This window comes from Cheilinus undulatus, linkage group 21 (assembly GCF_018320785.1).
Source record: "Cheilinus undulatus linkage group 21, ASM1832078v1, whole genome shotgun sequence".
Lineage (NCBI taxonomy): Eukaryota > Metazoa > Chordata > Actinopteri > Labriformes > Labridae > Cheilinus > Cheilinus undulatus.
In genome coordinates this window covers 27888974-27908752 of record NC_054885.1, presented here as the reverse complement: position 1 = coordinate 27908752, position 19779 = coordinate 27888974, and the positions used below count along the sequence as shown (strand labels likewise).

Genomic DNA, 19779 nt, shown 5'->3' with positions numbered 1-19779 from the left:
CATCTCCACGGATTCGGGACCCTCCCTCTCTCCTCCGCTCTTTGGTTGCCATGGCAATGACGTCAAGTTGCACCACCGATTCAGCCCAGTAGACGGTCTAAGAGGCGGTGCAATAAATCTCGGTCATTCGACGCAGGAACCACCATCCTGTGAGCCTCTACTGCTGTGATTCCCGTCTCGTCTTTGGCCGTCCCCGTCTCCATCCGTCCAAAATGCGCGAAATTGTGCATTTGCAAGCCGGTCAGTGTGGAAACCAGATCGGAGCAAAGGTATTCTTCTATTTCTGTGTTTTTTTTTCTCTGCTCGGTTTTCATTTGTGCAGCGGGCTCATGCTGGGGCGCTATGAGGAGCCGTTTAATCCATCTTCCCAGAATTCTCTGGAATAAACCCTCCCCGTGCCATGTAGCCTACTGTCTGGATTGAAGCGTCTTCGTGAAATGAATGAAAATAAGATCTTTTAACACAGGAGACTCTCTCATTGACTTCCTCAGCAGGGCTTCATTTAGGCTCAAGATTCCTGCAGCTATTGATGAATGCAAGCAACCGAAAACATAATAGGCTTAAGATTCTGATAAGCTTTTTGTTTCTGTGAATTTTTATCGAATGCTGCAAGCGATTATATGGACGACTATGGGTAGAAATAATGTAACCATTGTGCCAGTGTAGATCGGCTCCCCCTCCCCCTTCACATTTATGACCTATTTTTACCTATGCTTCTTTACAGGCAGATAATGTCGAAAATGTCGCCATCATCATATATTTTCAGTCAATTTTTGTATTTTAACATCGCCAAAGAATAGCATATTCAATATATGTGCCTTTTTAACACTGCATGGTGCAATGGGTTCCTAAAGTGTCAAAGATAATGTTACTTGTCAGATTATTGCCATCTGCTTGATTCCTCCTGAGACTGTCTGCATTTCAGACCACTAGATTGCCCTTTTAACCTGCATTACGGAATTAAGCATTCTTGCAGCTTATGCTTGATAATTAGCTTCCTTTAAGGTAGATGTAATTAATTCAGGCTGTTGGGATTTTGGTACCCAGCATATTGAAGCTTTTTTGCATTATACATATTTTAAAGCATTTACCTTTGGCTAAATTAACATCTGTCTCTCTCTCCTTCCACGCCTTTTTTTCTGTCAGTTCTGGGAGGTGATCAGTGATGAGCACGGCATTGATCCCACTGGTACCTACCATGGAGACAGTGATCTGCAGCTAGACAGGATCAGCGTCTATTATAATGAGGCCACAGGCAAGTCCTTCTGCAATCCAGATTGAAATGAAAAGGCTAAGATTGACCAGAAAATGACAGTTTTGATATATCTGACCTGCTTCCAGGTGGAAAGTATGTGCCCCGAGCCATCTTGGTGGATCTGGAGCCTGGGACGATGGACTCAGTCAGATCTGGCCCCTTTGGGCAGATCTTTAGACCTGACAACTTTGTCTTTGGTAAGATGAATCATTTCACAGTAGGAGCACCTACTTCTTCTGTTACATGTCTGATTTTCTACATCTGTGAACTCTGTCACTCCTGATTCCAGGTCAGAGTGGAGCTGGAAACAACTGGGCCAAGGGCCACTACACTGAGGGAGCCGAGCTGGTGGACTCCGTCCTGGATGTAGTGAGGAAAGAGGCTGAGAGCTGTGATTGCCTCCAGGGCTTCCAGCTCACCCACTCCCTGGGTGGTGGCACTGGCTCTGGCATGGGTACCCTTCTCATTAGCAAGATCCGTGAGGAGTACCCTGACCGCATCATGAACACCTTCAGTGTGGTGCCCTCTCCTAAGGTGTCCGACACTGTAGTAGAGCCCTACAACGCCACTCTTTCTGTCCACCAGCTGGTAGAAAACACTGATGAGACCTACTGCATTGACAATGAAGCTCTCTATGATATCTGCTTCCGCACACTTAAACTTACCACCCCCACTTATGGAGATCTCAACCACTTGGTGTCCGCCACCATGAGTGGGGTGACCACCTGCCTGCGTTTCCCTGGCCAGCTCAACGCTGACCTCCGTAAACTAGCTGTCAATATGGTGCCATTCCCCCGTCTGCACTTCTTCATGCCCGGCTTCGCCCCCCTCACCAGCAGGGGCAGCCAGCAGTATCGCTCCCTCTCTGTGCCCGAGCTCACCCAGCAGATGTTCGATGCCAAGAACATGATGGCCGCCTGTGACCCACGTCACGGCCGCTACCTCACCGTGGCTGCTGTATTCCGGGGCCGCATGTCCATGAAGGAGGTGGACGAGCAGATGTTGAATGTGCAGAATAAGAACAGCAGCTACTTTGTCGAATGGATACCAAACAATGTGAAGACCGCCGTCTGTGACATCCCACCCCGTGGCCTCAAAATGGCTGCCACTTTCATCGGCAACAGCACCGCCATCCAGGAGCTGTTCAAGCGTATCTCTGAGCAGTTCACTGCCATGTTCCGCCGTAAGGCCTTCCTCCACTGGTACACCGGTGAGGGCATGGATGAGATGGAGTTCACCGAGGCAGAGAGCAACATGAACGACCTGGTGTCCGAGTACCAGCAGTACCAGGATGCTACCGCTGAGGAAGGCGAGTTTGAGGAGGAGGGAGAGGAGGAGGTCGCCTAAAACCTCGGTCTACCCAGCTCCGAAACCACATTTCATATCACCCATCCCCCATGCTGGTTCCTTACACCCTGCAACATGAATCAAATGGTCCGCCACACTCTGGAAAACTGTTACCATCTAGATCGCTGTTACTCTAGTGTTAGACTTTGATGTTAACTGATACTAGTGAAGTTTGGTTTCCGTATGTTGTGAATGCACTGAATTCTTCCCCTTTACATTTGTCCTGTGATTGCCTTGCAAAATTCAAAAGCAAGTGATTTTGACTGTGAAGCTTTGAAATTGGAGGATGATTAAAATCTGATAATAAAAAGTCCATATTTACTGTGTTTGTGTTTTTATTCATGTGAAATCTAATTTTTCTGCATACATTCCAATATCTGATTACTTAAAGTGAAAGTAGTTCTCAACATTTAAGAGATTCACAATATGATTCATGAGTTTGCAAAGTCCTTTTATCCTTATCAAGTTAATTTTTTTTCATACTGAAGATTTAGCAGCCTTTAAACTTTTACATACTTTACAATTATTCTCAAAGTGAAAACAAGAGACTTGGGGAATCAGCTCAGCATCTTAAATGCTGAAGGTGACAATAAGACCGGGTAAAATAATAACATTTTAAGAAAAGGCTACTTTTTTGGTGTTGCATGTTCATCTTACAACTGTCTAAATATGTAACGTTCCCCCATTTCACTCTAAGTCCACAGTCACGCCTACATTTGGAATCAAGATGGAGGAGTGTTTATCATAAAGCATACAGTACAGTCTGAATTCCCCAATGAATTCCACCAGTGGAGAGTCTCAGTCATGTGAGTGACTAATGTATGTGAGTGTAACAATGAACAGAAGGAACAATTAATCTTTGTGAAACTAATCCAGCTCCTGTGATTAAGAAAGGGATTTTTTTTCAGCACTTTTCATACATCATTCCTCTGAAAATTCAGTCTGGGCTGTTTATACAAGCCCCGCCTGTTCTGTGCTCAGCTCAGCTGCAGATAAGCTTCCTCTATCAGTGGGATGTCTCGCTGAAAAAAATGTATTTAACTCAAGTAATAAGAGTTTACAATTAACCACATATAGGACAAAACAGCTATTTTATGAATCCTAATATTTGGGAAAGAGGTCATTTCTCTCTTGTGCTTCAAATCAACTAATCTGCAGGCAGCCTGCCCTGCATGGGGGGACTTTCCAACATTCTGTTAATGCTCAGTCCAAACACTCAAATCAGTCTAATGAAATTTATTTTAAACCACATTCAGCTGGGAGACAAACCTCTAATTTTAAGATATAAAATACAAACACCAAGGCCTGCATAGCTTGTAGTAAGTAAAAAGAATTGAATGCACTATTTTAGAAAGCACATGTATTTAAGATCTCATTAAGTATATTTTGCTCACCACTTTAGCAAGTATTTTCTAATTACAAGCAATGCAAACCTTATTTTGCTATGTTTAAGATATATTTTCTGGACTTGTCTGATGAATTTGTTTTAAAATGTGTGAAATTGAATATTTTTGACTGAAATTAAACAAATGCACCTTCCTAGATTTGATTCTTTGCAGTGCTGTACACATCCAGAATTCAAGACAACTTTACTGCTTTGTTATCTTAAGAAATGTGAACCTTATCTGAAGATAATCAACTTCTTTATTATCAACAAATGGCCTTTAGCTGTTCTCTTTTATTGCTCACGTTTTTCAGAGAGCAAGGGCAACATGCCACAACACATAAATGGCATACTGACACCTTTGACACTGACCGAACTTGAAAAGTTCTGATCTAAGTGTATCAAAGAATAGATTTTGGTATAATTGATCTCACAAATTTCTATTTTAATAGTTATTTACAGTCCAAAATTATAGATGTGTTTAGCACAAGTCTGTATTAAACCATGTAGGCCACCTTTTGCATTATGGAATTTTGTTTGTCCCACGACAGACTTATAATGACTCCAGTTTACAACTCATCCGAATCATCCTTTGCAATATGCTTGGAGAGAAGATATTCAAGAAGGCATTATCAACGTGGATGACCAGGGTTGGATTCAAACTGCAAATATCAGAGGACGATTACTACAACTGGCTGATGTGACTTACATAACACCAGCCACATTGCATAAGTCTATAATACTACCACAAACATTGTAGTTATTAAATGTGACCAGCCAAAGGCACATTTTCACTGTATGTGGGATTTTAAAGACAGCTGTTTTTGTGAAAGATTTTACAAATAATTTAAAAATGCTAGAACTGAAGCTATTTATTTGTCTTTAAATGTTCTTTTTAAGTATAAATCTTGCTACCCTAGCCATATCAAGAGATTAACAAAAAAGCCTCTTATGAGCATGTGCCTAATCTAAGGGGTCGCTGTCAGGAGCTTGAATTCACTGAGCTCCTGAGAGCGACCGATTCTTTCACAAATGTTTGTAGAAACAGTCTGCATGCCTAGGTGCTTGGTTTTATTCACCTGTGGCCATGGAAGTGATTGAAACACCTGATTTCAATTATTTGGATGGGTGAATTAATACTTTTGGCAATATAGTGTATTTTGGAGGTCAAAGGTTAAACATAAAGGTCATTAGGTCTCATGTTCATCTCATGTACTGATTAAGCTTACCATAAGTTCAAGCAGGAAGACTTTTTCATCTACATTCATGCTTTCATTCATTAGTTTTCACTCACTCATGTCTCTCTTTTCCTGATCTGGTTATCAGCTGGTATGGTCGTCTACTCACTTAAACTCTGAGCCAATCCCTTTGAGCCAAAACCTCTGTTGATCAAACCATCCAGCAGCTGTCATATTTAAAATTCTGTTCTCTTTCCTCCAAAGTCAGTCGTTTCAGTGTTATGGCTGCAACCCTCCTCCCCAGCCACCTCCATTTCATCTCATCTGTGTCCAGGTTCAGCCCCTTCGTGCCATCCTACAACCCTTCATCGCCACCTCCAAGTCATCTCATAGGTGTCCAGGTCAAGCTCCTCCGTGCATGCCGCATCCCTTCATCACTACTTCAAAGTCATCTCATCAGTGCCAGGTAATCAAGCTCCTTGGAAATCTGCGCCTCAGAAGTCATTTACTCATCTTCTCCATGGCTCCACAGGGGCCGTGTGTGTGTGTCTGTCCATCAAGTTAATAGACATCACGATGGAGTCTCAGCCCCAAAGACGTTTCACAATGTCAAACATTTCCAAACTTGTATTTTAGCTCATTTAGCTCTCATAATAGTGACACTTTTGATACTACGTGTATAAGGTTTGTCTTCATATACAATCACATTTCCAAATTAAGATCAATAATAGTGTATGACAGCAATAAAAAAAGAATGTGGTGTCTTTATTGGGTAAAGTACTGCTGCACTAACTAAATTTAGCACAAAAACTAAGAAAATTTGTGTTTGGCAGATTATTTCCTTGTTGTAATAATGCTTACTGGCTATAAATCATATGTAGTTGGAAAGCCTGTTTATTTCCATTTAAATGGTGCTACATTTGTGAAGAACATTCATTTGTGGGATGAGAAGCAGAGCTGAGTATGTGGGCTGCGCCCATGTTGTTGTTTGGTGGGATGGCATCCCATTCTTTAACCAGCATTTGTCGCATGCCAGCCAACGTGGTTATGTTGGTAACGCTGCCAGGAACAGTACGCCCAAGCTGATCCCACAATTGTTCAATGGGGTCGAGGTCAGGACTGCTGGCAGGCCATTCCATCCTATCCACTCCCAAATTCTGGAGGTAGTCTCTGATAAACCCCACTCTGTGGGGATGAGCGTTGTCATTTTGGAGGACAGAATTTGGCCCCAGACTGTGGAGATATGGGATTGCCACTGGTTGCACAATCTCATCTCAATATCCCTCTGCATTGAGATTATATCCAATGATGAAAATCAGGTACCTGATAGCATCTGAGGACAACAGAAGCTCAAAACAAGTGTCAATAGCAACATCAAAACAAGTTGTCTGGCACTAAAGAAGATTTGGCAAATTTTTCATGGGCGCAACCCACATACTCAGCTCTGCTGCTCATCCCACAAATGCATGTTCCTTACAAATGTGTCACCATTTTAAAGGGAAATAAATGGGCTTTCCACCAGTACAAGATGTCAAGAAGTATTGTTACAATGAAGAAATAATCTACTTAACACAATTTTTTTTCTCTTTTTTTTTTGCAGAATTTATCGGGGCTCCTAATCTAATTGAGTAGATAACTGTTCAAATACGTCACTACTTTTTGGAGCATTTCCCCTTGTTGTCTTATTTTGCTTGGGTTTGCAAATGGAAAATATAACCTTACCACTATGACTTCAAGGAAAATAAACAACAATAGGATGATTATAATGATGCTTGAAATGTTTCAGTGCTTTTCTGAGTTAAACTATTACACCACCTCAAAAACTTTTTTATATTTATTTGAAAAAAAGCATAAATAAGCTTGTGACATTCAACACATACATGTTAGATTTTTTTTCATTATGTATGAAATCTTGAGTGTAAACAATTGCTTGCTTTCCTTAGTGTAATTTACCAGTGTAGCTCAACCCCTTTTTCTAAAATAAAAATAGTTTTATCTCATTGTTAGGCTGAAAATATCCTTGATTTTTATTCAGAACAACTTATTACGATTCTCATGAGCAAAAATAAAAAATATCTTAACATTAAAGATCAGTGTAGACAATGCAGGTGAAATAATAGATTCAATGAATCAAGAGTAAGGATCAAATGTATTAAGACATTAAGAAGTGAAATATTTCTAATCTCAAATATCCATTGAGACAAATACTGCTGCTCAGATTTCATTTGTAGAGAGGAAATACTCAAAACATCTTTGAAATGTCATTTTTTCTTGAAATCAGCTCGGTCCATACAGCCAAGGGTTTCTCTTCACAGTACCATATGGTGCTTGTTGACTTGTAAGTTCTGAAGTGGCAGCATCATGTTTCCACAAACACACCTGACAACCTGTCCTTTCCTGCATTTGGAGATTTGCTTTCATTCATCTGCTCAAAGAAAGAGCATCGTCGCATTGCATCGAGTTGACACTGCATGGCAAAATTTTTCAGCCAGTCTCCTCACAGAATAATGTGCAATTAAAAAGCGCAAAATCTCATATGAGTCTTTCCTCTTTGGGTAGCTTTAATGCATCCGGTGCCACTGCACTGCATGCACCAGACTGTTCCTCAGCACTGGGTCTATACGTCCCTTCAGTCTGTCTCTTCTTTTTCACCACACAGAAAAGCCATGCAAGAACAGCTAAGACTATAGCCAGAACACCCAGGGTGACCGTGGGGGCCACGATAGCAGCAATGTTGGGTCCCTGCAAATGGGGAAAAAAGGTTAGTGATCTGTCTGTTGGTAGATAATGTCTGATTATGTGGTACTCAAAAAAGTTGTTCACTCACTGTTGAATTGTTAGAAGGGTTTTCTCTCCCAAGACTGGTATAATTTCCTTTGAGAAGAGAAAAAACATCAGGAATGCAAACTTTTCAGGTAAATTCGTTCAGTGTCTTTGTTCAACACAAAGCAAGCCATGGGCCTCCTAACTGTTGACATCTTATTGGCTCTCCATCAAAGCCGGCATTGATTTTGGAAGGGTTATTGTTATTTGTTGAAGTTCATGCACATGTATTCAGTGCAAATTAGAAAAATCTTGCACAGCCTAAGGCTATCAAACTGTTCTCAAAAGAACGGCAGAGAAAAAGAAGAAAATGTCACAGGTCTCTACCCTATGCTCTCTTTCCTCCACCACTCTTGAAACGGTGTATGAGAACAAGAACAGTGCATGAGTGTTTTTGGAGAAGTTGGCTCTGACATTGTCTAGGTTGGATGCTTTAAAAATCTAGCTTAGCCTAATGTTGCTGGGACAAAAGCTGCTTACAAAAGCTTTAACTTTTCAGTTACCTAAAAAAATATAACAGTCCTTGAGCTTGTTGTTTTGTCAATGCTAGCATCTATTGAATGTAAGAACATATAACCACTGATACTAAAACTGAATATATAGTTACATGTTTTTAGTCTGGCAACAAAGATGCAGATCAGATAACAACACCACAGATGTATTTATTTGGATGGTTTAAACAACCAAGATGTTACACTGAGTTTTCAAACCCTTAGACAAGGGCATTTTAGCTTTTACCGTGGACTGTAGAAAGAATTGGACAAACCCTGTGTGATGTCAGCTGTCTACTTACAATGGGCGGACTCATCCAGCTCTTGAAGCCAATCTGCGGCGGCTTCCATATTGAAATCGCTGTCTCAACCAACCTTTGCATTAACCTAACAGCTCGCCTACTAAGCTCGACTTCCTGTCAGCTAGCTGGCTAGCATTCTGGTTGACAGAAATGTAGCTTCTGCCTGTTGAGCTATCTGTCAATCAAATGGGACGTGCCAATCAGTCCACAGTGAGGTTTTTCTAATATAATCTAAACAACTGTGGTACAAAAAAATTCAACTGGCTTTTTAACAGGTGTCCAGACGGGACTTCTGGTGTTGCTGCAGCCAGCCTCAAGTGGACACGCCCTGTATTGCAATTTTTTGCACTTCCACATTGCTTCAACATTAACCATGCAAATAATGGTGGCACCTATTTTCTCCTGTACAGTGCATTCAGAAAGTGTTCAGACCCCCTTTACTTCTTCACTTTTGTTTTGTTGCAGCCTGATGTTAAAGTTAAAAAAAAAAACTTTTTGTTTTCATTAATACACTCAGTACATCACCATGACTACATGAAAACAAAATTTTAGACATTTTTGCAAATTCATTGCAAATAGAAAACTGAAATATCCCATTTACAGAGGTGTCATGACCCTTTGCAAGGACACTTGAAATTTAGCTCAGGTTCCACCCATTTCTCTAAATCTTTGCTGAGATGTTTCTACACCTTGATTGCAGCAATCCTGTCTCTGAGCTCTGCAGGCAGACCTCATTCCTTGGTTTTTGCTCTGATGTGCATAAACAGCTGTGAGGCTTTCAATGGAGAGGTGTGTGCCTTTCCAAATCATGTCCAATTATTTTAATTTAACACAGGTGGACTCCAGTCAAGGTGTAGAAAGATCTCAGGAAAGATCCAGAGAAAAGGGAGGAACCTGAGCTAAATTTCAAGTGTTTCTGTAAATGACCTGAATATTAAACTTGATATGATGTCATTTTTTTATTTGTAATGAATTTGCAAACATAAATAAATAAATAAATAAATTTCTGTTTTTTCATGGTGGGGAACTGAGTGTAGATAAATGAGAAAAAAAAAAGATATTTTAGACAGTAGCATCAGGCTGTAACATAAAAAATGTTAAAGTGAAAGGGGTCTGAATATTTACCAAATGCACTGTAGATTGCATACTATTGTCAAGCATTTAGTACTTTTGTATGCAGAACTGACAAATATTAATGTATAGATAAATGCAAACACAAAGAGGATCATCAAAATGTGCAATAATGCATAATGCTTTCATTTTTTTCAGATTTGACTGCCTGATTAATGCTCTGCTTGCAACTAATGGCCAAATTAATATGCTGTGATTTATGTTTAACTAGCCTAAAATATTGATGCACCTTGGCTATTCCAACATTTTAAATAATTCCTGTAAAAGATTAATTCCTCTTTATATTGCAGTAGTATTTTACTGGTTCAGAAAAAATGAGCTTGAAGCCTAAAGCACAGCAGATTGCTTTGAGTCTTAAACACCTTCAAGGCATAAAAAAAATTAGAAATGTAGTATACCAGATATCCCACCAGTCTTGTGCTGCTTCCACACTTTTTATCCATGACCGGCCATGTGATTACTCAGGGACATCACGGAACTACATAGTAACTACTTGATCTGGAGAGTGAACGGAGAGGAGCTGAGGAATGCAGAGTGTACTGCAGTTATACTGTCAGATGAGTGAAAACACAAGCTTATTAATTAAAGATTGTAAATATACATGAAAAAAATCCTATCTATTCAATATGTGTTTTGAAATTAAGCAGTAAAAAAATTAAAGATGTCTTTGAAAAGAAGGTCTTGTTATGGGAAATTAACTCTTCACTACTGCCTTCTGAGTCAATCATTCACTTGGGTAAATAGAAAACTTGGAAAGGACATAAGTTCAACTTGATAACGAATAGCGTGGGTCATAGAGGGGGCAGCCATGCTGGAATGGGAATGCCAAATGTTCTGTGAAACTGTATTCTCTAATATATAGTTACAGAGAATAAGCTTATGGTAAAATGTTCTTGCTTTGTGCAGAAGTGTTTATGCATTTTTAAGATTAGCGCTGGGATGACGCCTATGTCTTTATTTATCACTGCAAGATTTTATGGAGTGTTTGTGCATGTATAGTTGCGCAGGTGTGGTCAGCTGTTTTGCTTGTGAGGGAGTGTGGCAGATAAAGGGATGGTTACTGACTCACCCCATACAGGATTATTGCTCAGCACCAGCAGTAAAACACTCCCAACCACGACTCCTCCAGGTACGGCCATCACGTCCAAGCTGGCTGCCATCTCGTCCTGGGACCAGCAGGGCCAAGTGGGGGCAGACTGGGACTTAGGGGCATCAGCTTGCGTCCATTTCACAAGGTCCAACATTCATTGTGGATTTATATCCCACCTTGATCAGCTGAAGACAGATTAACACAAATGTTGGGACAATTATTTTGAGGTTTCTGTTGACACATTCAAGGTTTTATTTAATCTGAAGTTGAGACAGAAATCTACCACTATAACTACTGAGTCACATTCAGGCTGATGCTGAATCACTATTAAACCTGCACAGACCACAGGGAAAATAATACGCAATAAATAATAAGTCACACGGAAGAGGAGATATGAAGTAGAGATACCTTTGATCTGACTGTTTTCAGGTGATCGAGGCAAAACGGGAAACGTCGACCAGGTTGATTCCTCACGTATAAACCACACCACAGTGCTTCCACCTCACCTTTGTAAAAATGAGACGCAAAAATAGTTTAGTCCAATGACAGACAGGTAGGTAAGACTACAACACATTAGACGCTTTAGAACAGGGCTGCCATCCTCGTCGCAGTAGCTCTTGGTGTTTTATGTAAAACAGTTTTTCCAGTCTACTCTTCAAATCGCCAATGGTCACATGGGTCAGTTTCGTGTTACATTACCTGAGCGCAGTTATCCACCTGCTGCACAACGGACAGATACTCCTTTGTCGAAGAGAAGCGCGGTTTACTGAAGCACAGCAGACAGCATTTCTTCTGTTGCCATTCAAAAGACTCCTTAAAGAAGACTGAATGCTACATAAGTTACTATTTTAATCTCCCCTGTGTCATACTTTGCCCATAAACCTCCAGAAACTGGTTCAAACTGAACTTTTTGGGCTGCTTTAGAGACCATCTGCTCCCACTTGCTGTAGTACAGTGTTTGACTGCACTCCCTGCCCAGGACTCACCTAGCAACCTGTCTGATTGTGTTGGCGGAGGTGGTGGCGACATGAAATAGCGCCTCCCTCAGGTTTCAGGTTGCCCAACATGAGAAAGGATATCAACATTCCTGAGATATTTGAAGGATGAATTCGGCGGCCAGCTGGTCCAATGGACTCTAATCCTCACCTAATCTCTCTCTCTCAGACTCAGAGGGGCAAAGAAAATGTAGGCTGCTTTGGGCCTAATCTGTGCTGGTCAGATAGTTTTCATTTGGACAGTGTGTGAGTGCAGAGAGGACTTTCTGAAAGCAGGGGTACTGCTGTGGAAAATTACTCCCATAATACAGCAGTGAATCAGTTTGAGCCTGAGAGGAGCTACCCATATCAGCCTATAAATATTTGTTTTTACCCTCTAATATAGCATTATGGCTATGAAATTTCAATATTTTCATGGAGGTTAAGGAACTGAACAATTGCTATGTCATGCCAAGTAATGCATTTTACTTCTCATATGCAGGAAAGCTTTAGCCAAGTTGCAGTACTATCCTGGCGATTTTTCTATTTATTGATTCACTGTATTGCATATGGGCAAGGTTGTAAGATAATACAAGAACTGCAGTCAAGCCTCCCCCAAATTAGTTTTTGACAACACAAACGAAAATGCATCTCAATGGTGTAATCATCATTCTGGTCCCTAATGTACAAAGTTGTCTTCTCAGCCTGTTTGTCTGTTTAAAGGGTAATTGACTAAATACAGCCTGTAACAGTTAGTTGCCCCATGACTGCACAGAGCATCGCTATGTTTACAATCAAAGTCTGGTAAAGCAGTAATGTGGCATTGCTGTATTTTCTGTATTATTTTTTAGAATGTCTGGTTACTGAAATAGACAATTTTAATGTTATTTTTTCACGACAACACCAGGTTTTACGTTGAAAAAGGCAACCCTCTATAAGTTTTACTTGAGATTAAATCAACCAAAGGCTTATTTGAGATTATAACTGGTCTTAAACCTGATTAGAACATGGTCAATATGAAAATAATCTCCTGTAAACGGTAAAATTTTCAGTTAGTGATGGTTTCAGGCCCAGATAGGACTCTCTTGTGGGGCCGCTAGGGGGCGACAAGGGCGCTTTGCCTTTAACTTGATGGAGGTTGTTTATCGCGATTACGCACGTACCACTCGCTTGCCGTAAGGCGCGCAGTGCAGCCTGGGTATGACAGTGAAAGCGGCGGGAGAGCTGTGCATACATCTCAAAATCTAATATTTTGCCCTAAATGCAGATTACTTCTGAAGCGAGTAATGTGCATGTAGTCTCATAAGGAAGACGTGCGTTTGGATAGCATAAGGGCGTTTTGCTAAAAATCCTCGGGCTCTGTTAAAGCTATTGTCGTTGTGGTGTTGCTTTTAAGCATTCCCCGGGAAATTGGTTTGAACGTTTGTTTTTGGTTAGCTGCTCTCTAGCATTTAAGGAACAATGGCGAAGGTACAGGTGCTGAATGTGGCTGTCCTAGATAACCCGAGCCCATTTGGAAACCCTTTCCAGTTTGAAATAACGTTTGAGTGTATGGAAGACCTCCCTGAAGGTATGTACCATCATGAAAAGCTCCCACTGTTGTGTGCTTATGGCTAAAGCACGAGACTTGTGCCTGTTCGGTCCAGTTAGCTAACTGCTAACGACAGTTAATTGCTAAATGCATGCTAGCAATACACTAGTAACCCAAAGTACTGACTTTATAATATGATTTTCAAATTGTTTAATGTTATGGCCGAGGAAAACACGCCTTGGCCAATGTGTGTGGTGACATATTGAAAGAGTCAGGCCTATGCAACTGATTATTTCATAATAACTTAAGTTTTTCTAGTGAAAACTTGACATCCCACATTGTTAAGTTTTTCATCTTCTAATTTATCAAGGACTCTTAGGAACTTAATTGTAATGGACATAGAACAGTTTAGAGAATGTGTGTTTATTTTACTTCACTGACACGAATCGTTTGTCAAAGAAGATTGCAATACTAAGCACAAATGACCACGTTATGTGCTTGCTTTATATTTTCATTGTTAACACAAAGACTTGCTGATATAACTTTGGTGGAAATTTATTCATGATAAATTGATAGGATTTGGAAATGATTCTGCAAGCAAATCACCATCATTGGGAAACTTTACCAAGGCTGTGTTGCATAATAGTTGTAAAAATGACAAATATGAATAGTATGCTATGGATTGTAGACCGATTTCTGTTCATTATTTAAATAGTCAATTCGCTGAATTTCAGAGCAAAAATGTTAGCCAATTTTAAACCAATCAAGTAAAACAACCTCATTCTCTTTGTTTATTTTTCATAGATCTTGAATGGAAGATCATCTATGTAGGCTCAGCAGAAAGTGAAGAGTATGACCAAGTCCTGGACTCAGTATTGGTTGGTCCAGTACCTGCTGGGAGACATATGTTCGTGTTTCAGGTGAGTTCAGAGAAACTAAAACTGTGCTATGTCTTGCTCAAACTAAACTGCCTGTAGTGAAAAAAAAAAAAAAAAGGTTTGTCTTCTTTCAAACTCTCAAATATTTCCTGTTTCCATATTTATTGGATAGTTCTCCTACAGTCATGTCCCTTTTCCTCTTTTTTCCCCACAGAGTTGCTTGAAAAATTAAAAATGACTGACTTTTGTACCTTTCAAACAACCTTATTAGCTAATCTCAAATAAAGTGCTTTCAGTTTATTTACCTGCGTGTGCATGATAAAAATTTTCAAACTAGTGTGACTGACCATTTAATTATCTGTCAACAAGCTTGTAATTTCTTTCAGTATTATAGTGCCCTGTCGAGTTAATGTTTTGGTAATTATCACAACACGTATACATCCAAAAGCAAATGCAAGTTAACATTATCAAGAATGTTGATTACTGCTTTGATTTGAACATATAAAACACAACAATTCATATTTGCTGACCCCAGCAGCCTCTTGTCATTTATGGTCAGGGGAACAGCTTAAAGTCTGAGGCTTTACAGGATCAAAAATTGCCTGTGAAGCCACTATGATGCAGGATCAGTCAGGCATACATTGGCAGGAGCACTTTTTGAAGAATACATTTTCCTCATGGATGTTTAAGATTTTTTAAGATGTGAGACAAAAGTAACTTGTTTATGGCTAACAGAAACAAAGTCTTTCATGCATCAGTCATACAAATCGACAAATAATAACCATCATTCCCTTTGAAAAATAGTGCTCTGAATCTTAATTTTGCATTTATTTATTGTTTTTTACTGCAGAATTTATAACTGTTTATCAAAGCTACAAATTATAGTACTTTAAGTACATTTTTTTTATGTTTGAATGCAGTCCATTGTCCGTTTTTAGATGATTGGTCAAAACTGAGTAAAATTTACAAGGGTGTATTTCATGTAGACTGAAATGGTTTATTACAATCATAATTATTACACCCGATGCTATAGCTCCTATGACAGAAGTTGAAGGTTGAAGTTCCCTGAAGTTTTAGTATTCAACAAGCTGCATTATACTTTTCCACTTGTGAGCAAGTACTGCTTCTTTTGACAGGCTGATGCCCCAAACACTGGATTGATTCCTGAAAGTGATGCTGTTGGTGTAACTGTGGTGCTGATCACCTGCACATACCGAGGCCAGGAGTTCATTCGTATTGGTTACTATGTGAACAATGAATACACAGACCCAGAGCTTCGTGAAAATCCACCAATTAAACCAGACTACACACAGGTCAGTTTAAAGATACAAGGATATGAAAAATTGCTTTATTGTAACTAGGGGTATTTCTTTTTAACTGTTTATTGCTATGGATTTTGCGCTTTATGGCAACTAGAACTGCTTTTCACAGGTTTGAAATGATGCTTTTTGTTTCTGCTTTATATAGTGGAACATAAGGTTTATTTCTAGTTCTAAAGGCATTTTGTTGTAAAACCAAGGGCAACCTGGTAACCCAATTGTTAGTGTGTCTGCTTCATATACCAAGGCCTTACTACTGTGGCTGTGGGTTAGTTTCTAAGTCTTGGCTGTTTGCTGGAAGTTATTTTCTGTCTTCCCTGAATTTCCTGAGTATATGCAGCTTTTGGTATTAACTGAAAGCAAAATGGAAGAAAGAAAATCATATATAGAGTAGCCACTTATCTTTAAATTGGTGGAGGTACCTCTCACAGTCATTATCTTTGAGAAAACATTTATTTGATAAACCAACATACAAAGCTAGAACAGAGATAATCATCAAACAGTATTTCTCACTAATCCATTTTAAAAATGAAGCTTTCATTTTAGTGGAGAGTGCACTTGGGAACAAAAATAGCTAAAATAATCCTTACAAATTCACTTGGTTACATAACTTCAGCAATAAAGCCTTGCAAGTTTTGCTTTACTGGTGAATTATGTCAGAAGTTTTTACATTAGGCAGGATGACTTTAGGACTGAAACATGTAATTTACAAGTTTAAAGGGCAATATGCAGTGCTTAACAAATTTTTTTGGCCACCTGTCATATTTGTCTCAAAGATCATCCAGCATCATGAAGTGCTTTCATGCGGACTCTTTCATTTTCAGTGAGCTCTCCACGTTTTACCATTTTGAACAGGAATGAGGGACTTCAAACTGAATTCACCCAGATTTGAGCCGGCTCACTGGGCTTCTCTGAGAAGTCAGAAATGAATCAAGCATAATATTCAACCACTTAAACTCATTTTTCTGTTCAGGAATGCAAGTAAATAACTATAATTCGACATATTATCAAGAAATATTAATGTGCTTTACTATTTTTTCAGGTTTTTTGTAAATCAGTAAATTTGAAAATTCATGGATAACAATAATAATTATATTTTAGCATTAAAAATATCATTTGGGTTAAAGAGCTTCTACATGTTGGTGTATTAACCATTGCAGAAACATAAAAAATAATTTTGGTAATTAACAGTGCTGTTAATTTAGGGCAACTGTGGCATAAACCTTACTTTGGTTAGGGTTACGGTGGTCTAATAAATTTGTTAAGCACTGTATATTTGTTTTAACAAAGGATTATAATATAATTTATTCTTGAGTGTGTATGAATTGATACCTTTGTACCATTCTTATCTTTAGGATTAGGGATTTCTTGCTGTATAATACCTGATCAAGTTAGTGATAAGAGCAGTGAACAGAGTCCCTAACAAATCAATTTACCTCTCCAAAGTATTTAATTATTTTTCCAACTTTCTGTTTCAGCTCCAGAGAAATATTCTGGCATCAAACCCTCGTGTTACTAGATTCCATATAAATTGGGAAGGCTCCGCAGAGAGAATGGAAGACTCTGAAAATGTCGATCCAAGTTCAAACTCCATGCTCCCTCCAGCCTGTCTCCCAGGCAAGGCACCACCCTTGGGTCTACTACCAGATAACTCTATGGACTGCTTATAGAGAACAACTCTGCCCCAGAGAAGAGAACTCAAAGCACCAGACCTTATTTTTGAGGAATGCCTGTGGACATTCTAGTATTGAAGTACAGACAGACTTGTTTGCCTTACAGCTGCCTTCATTAAATGGAAGCTTGTCAAAAACCAGCCCTTACCTGGGGCTTTAGGTGAGAGCTTTTCCAAGGATGGTACAAAACATCTTACGGGTACAGTCATCTCCTTGCAGATGGGAGTTCTCTCCGTGGTGTTAAATGCAATATTGAAGTAGTGTAACTCTGAAGGGGTACATGTAATGAAGTGACACAGCAAACTAGAAACATAAAGCTGGTGTGGGATTTACCTTTCTTCCTTTTGTTGGAGCAAAACTTAAAGATTTAAGAGGATTTCAGCAATGAAGCAATAGGCAAATAACTTCATTTTGTTTCTGTACAGGAATTTGATAATCCACCATTATGTGTGTTCTAATACCTTTTGCACTTAAATCTTTTCCCACTTAGATTTTGGGGCTTTGTATGGTCTTTATTATTTCTTCCTGTCTTAGCTTGTTTTGCTTTTTTCACTTTTGTTTGAATAAAAAAATATTGTATTTGTTATGTATCAGTGAATGCATGCCTGGATTGAGAGTGAGCACTATTTTAGTCCCCATATCTTGGTAAGTTTCTTGAAGTATTTGTGTCAACAGGTAAATGAAAAGTAGATTAAGACCACTTTTGAATTTACCCAAATGCATTGTGTTTGCCGTAAACACGTTTTAATGATAAAATTATAGCGACCCATCCCTTTTACATATATTTAAACGTGAATTTAGCAATATATTTCCACAATTTACTAAAAATAGCCCGTATTAACGTCACAACCAATCACGGGTCGACGTATACACAGTGGGAGGGCTACTTAACTTTTTATTCATAATAATGCTTCAAATAGGTGAGTGTTTGTAAGATGTGCCCTAGCTTGATTAATATCTTGAATAAGATTTAATGAAATCGATGCATACCAAAAATTATGAAAAACAAAGCAAGGAGCACGGTGACAGTTTAGGGCGTATTGAGTACTAGTGGTCTGGGGGCCGGAACGAAACCGTTTGATTGACGAATCGTATCAATGCAAAGACTGGATGTACTGATGCCTATCCAATCAACACCGGCGTTATGACTTCTGTCGCCTATATGTCTGTGTATGTAGCCAATCAGAGCCGGCCAAAGGCGGGACCAATTCGATGGATGACTGGAGTTTCCCTTGCGGTCTGAAGATTAATGGAAGGGGTCTGTTGATCTCAGGAATCGGCTATCAGATGGTCGGTCCCAGGAAACCGTAGCAATTGGTGCCTGGTTTTGAAGCGAATGGCGAGATAACAGCTTAAGTAAATCAACAGCAGCAGAGACGATTACCTGGACACTACTTTTGCTATCCAGGTCTTACTTGAAAAGGCCTGCATGCACGGAGATAGCACCTGGTTTGCTCAGGCCAGGATACGACTTCGAGGGACGCTTGAAGCTAATGCTAGCTTGCTTGTTAAATTTACAGAAAACATCAGTGGGCGATCTGTTAACGGTCCGGACTGGATTTTGGACAAACCCCTGGGATTAAGGCAAACTCGAGTGACTTCTTGATTTGCCGAAGCTCGCTTGAAAAGTGACGGGCTAACGCTATAGAGCTAACATCCTTAGACCATCCCTGCCAGAGTTAGCTAGCTTGCTAGCCTAGCTAAGCGTTGATGTTAGCTGCATACTTGGAGATAGCATCTCGCCTGGTTTGAGTTTTCTGGACACCTTAAGGAGAGTGATAGAGGTAAATGTACTTATACTTTTTAGTCGATAATGATAGCTGTTAGCTAGTAGCCAGCTGCCAGCTTCATTGAGTCCAGAGAGGTGTTAGCGGTGTAGCATCACTCAACAACTTGTAAAGGAAGACCCAGTTCAAGCCCAGGGACTCAGCCATCAGCCTGCCATCATGGGCAACACGCCCACCGCAAAGAAGGGCAATGAGATGGAAAGTGGTGAGTACCCTTTAACCCGTATCTGCTGCAGCTAGCTCCACTATGCCCCTGTCCTTGGATCGTTTATTTGTTGTCTTTTTGGCAGCGATATAAAAAAACAAATTTACACCTGCAAAATATATCAAGGCCCAGAGAACCTCCACACTTGCACCATGGTAAATTGCTCTTGACATGCTCTTCTGATATAAATAAGTGCAGAATATGTTTAAATACATTGTGACTATAGATGACATTACAGGAAAGTTAGTTAAAATAAACTTATATAATTCAGCCAGGCTTTTTAACGGTGACACCCAGTTTATCTAATCTGACCAGCTGTGGATGTTATCCTTTTTTCCGCTTATTCTGTGGAAAAGCTCGTGATGAAAAGCCCCCGGTTACATCCAGAGGTACAAGTTAGGAGCACAACAA

At 39.7% G+C, this 19779-nt stretch overlaps 4 protein-coding genes across 4 annotated transcripts in view; 3 read left to right on the top strand and 1 right to left on the bottom strand.

Moving 5' to 3' along the window:
* Positions 1 to 141: 141 nt before the first annotated feature.
* tubb4bl (tubulin, beta 4B class IVb-like) lies at positions 142 to 2828 on the top strand. Its single transcript, XM_041777845.1, has 4 exons — positions 142 to 269; positions 1147 to 1255; positions 1342 to 1452; positions 1545 to 2828. The coding sequence occupies exons 1-4, from the start codon at positions 213 to 215 to the stop codon at positions 2600 to 2602; spliced, it is 1335 nt and encodes a 444-aa protein (XP_041633779.1). The 5' UTR covers positions 142 to 212; the 3' UTR covers positions 2603 to 2828.
* Positions 2829 to 7032: 4204 nt separating this feature from the next.
* On the bottom strand, positions 7033 to 11963 carry crb3a (crumbs homolog 3a). The gene is made up of 5 exons (XM_041817077.1): positions 11701 to 11963; positions 11410 to 11507; positions 10981 to 11186; positions 7992 to 8038; positions 7033 to 7906 (listed from the first exon to the last, which is right to left on the bottom strand). The coding sequence occupies exons 3-5, from the start codon at positions 11153 to 11155 to the stop codon at positions 7697 to 7699; spliced, it is 432 nt and encodes a 143-aa protein (XP_041673011.1). The 5' UTR covers positions 11156 to 11186; positions 11410 to 11507; positions 11701 to 11963; the 3' UTR covers positions 7033 to 7696.
* Positions 11964 to 13157: 1194 nt separating this feature from the next.
* asf1ba (anti-silencing function 1Ba histone chaperone) lies at positions 13158 to 17966 on the top strand. The gene is made up of 4 exons (XM_041777758.1): positions 13158 to 13545; positions 14311 to 14426; positions 15521 to 15697; positions 17182 to 17966. The coding sequence occupies exons 1-4, from the start codon at positions 13437 to 13439 to the stop codon at positions 17371 to 17373; spliced, it is 594 nt and encodes a 197-aa protein (XP_041633692.1). The 5' UTR covers positions 13158 to 13436; the 3' UTR covers positions 17374 to 17966.
* A 616-nt stretch (positions 17967 to 18582) lies between these two features.
* The window catches only part of prkacaa (protein kinase, cAMP-dependent, catalytic, alpha, genome duplicate a), a 30849-nt gene continuing 29652 nt past the window's right edge, over positions 18583 to 19779 (top strand). Inside the window, exon 1 of the mRNA XM_041817293.1 lies at positions 18583 to 19368. Within this exon, the coding sequence (XP_041673227.1) occupies positions 19323 to 19368 (46 nt within the window). The 5' untranslated portion in view covers positions 18583 to 19322. The remainder of the gene's footprint in view (positions 19369 to 19779) is intronic.

Coding starts and splice junctions, on each gene's coding strand:
- tubb4bl (XM_041777845.1), top strand. CDS start 213: ATGCGCGAAATTGTGCATTTGCAAGCCGGTCAGTGTGGAAACCAGATC. Junction 1,256..1,341: donor CTATTATAATGAGGCCACAG/GCAAGTCCTTCT, acceptor ACCTGCTTCCAG/GTGGAAAGTATGTGCCCCGA. Junction 1,453..1,544: donor ACCTGACAACTTTGTCTTTG/GTAAGATGAATC, acceptor TCCTGATTCCAG/GTCAGAGTGGAGCTGGAAAC.
- crb3a (XM_041817077.1), bottom strand. CDS start 11,155: ATGTTGGACCTTGTGAAATGGACGCAAGCTGATGCCCCTAAGTCCCAG. Junction 8,039..10,980: donor GAGCAATAATCCTGTATGGG/GTGAGTCAGTAA, acceptor CTCTTCTCAAAG/GAAATTATACCAGTCTTGGG. Junction 7,907..7,991: donor ACCCTTCTAACAATTCAACA/GTGAGTGAACAA, acceptor CCCCATTTGCAG/GGACCCAACATTGCTGCTAT.
- asf1ba (XM_041777758.1), top strand. CDS start 13,437: ATGGCGAAGGTACAGGTGCTGAATGTGGCTGTCCTAGATAACCCGAGC. Junction 13,546..14,310: donor TATGGAAGACCTCCCTGAAG/GTATGTACCATC, acceptor TATTTTTCATAG/ATCTTGAATGGAAGATCATC. Junction 15,698..17,181: donor TTAAACCAGACTACACACAG/GTCAGTTTAAAG, acceptor TTTCTGTTTCAG/CTCCAGAGAAATATTCTGGC.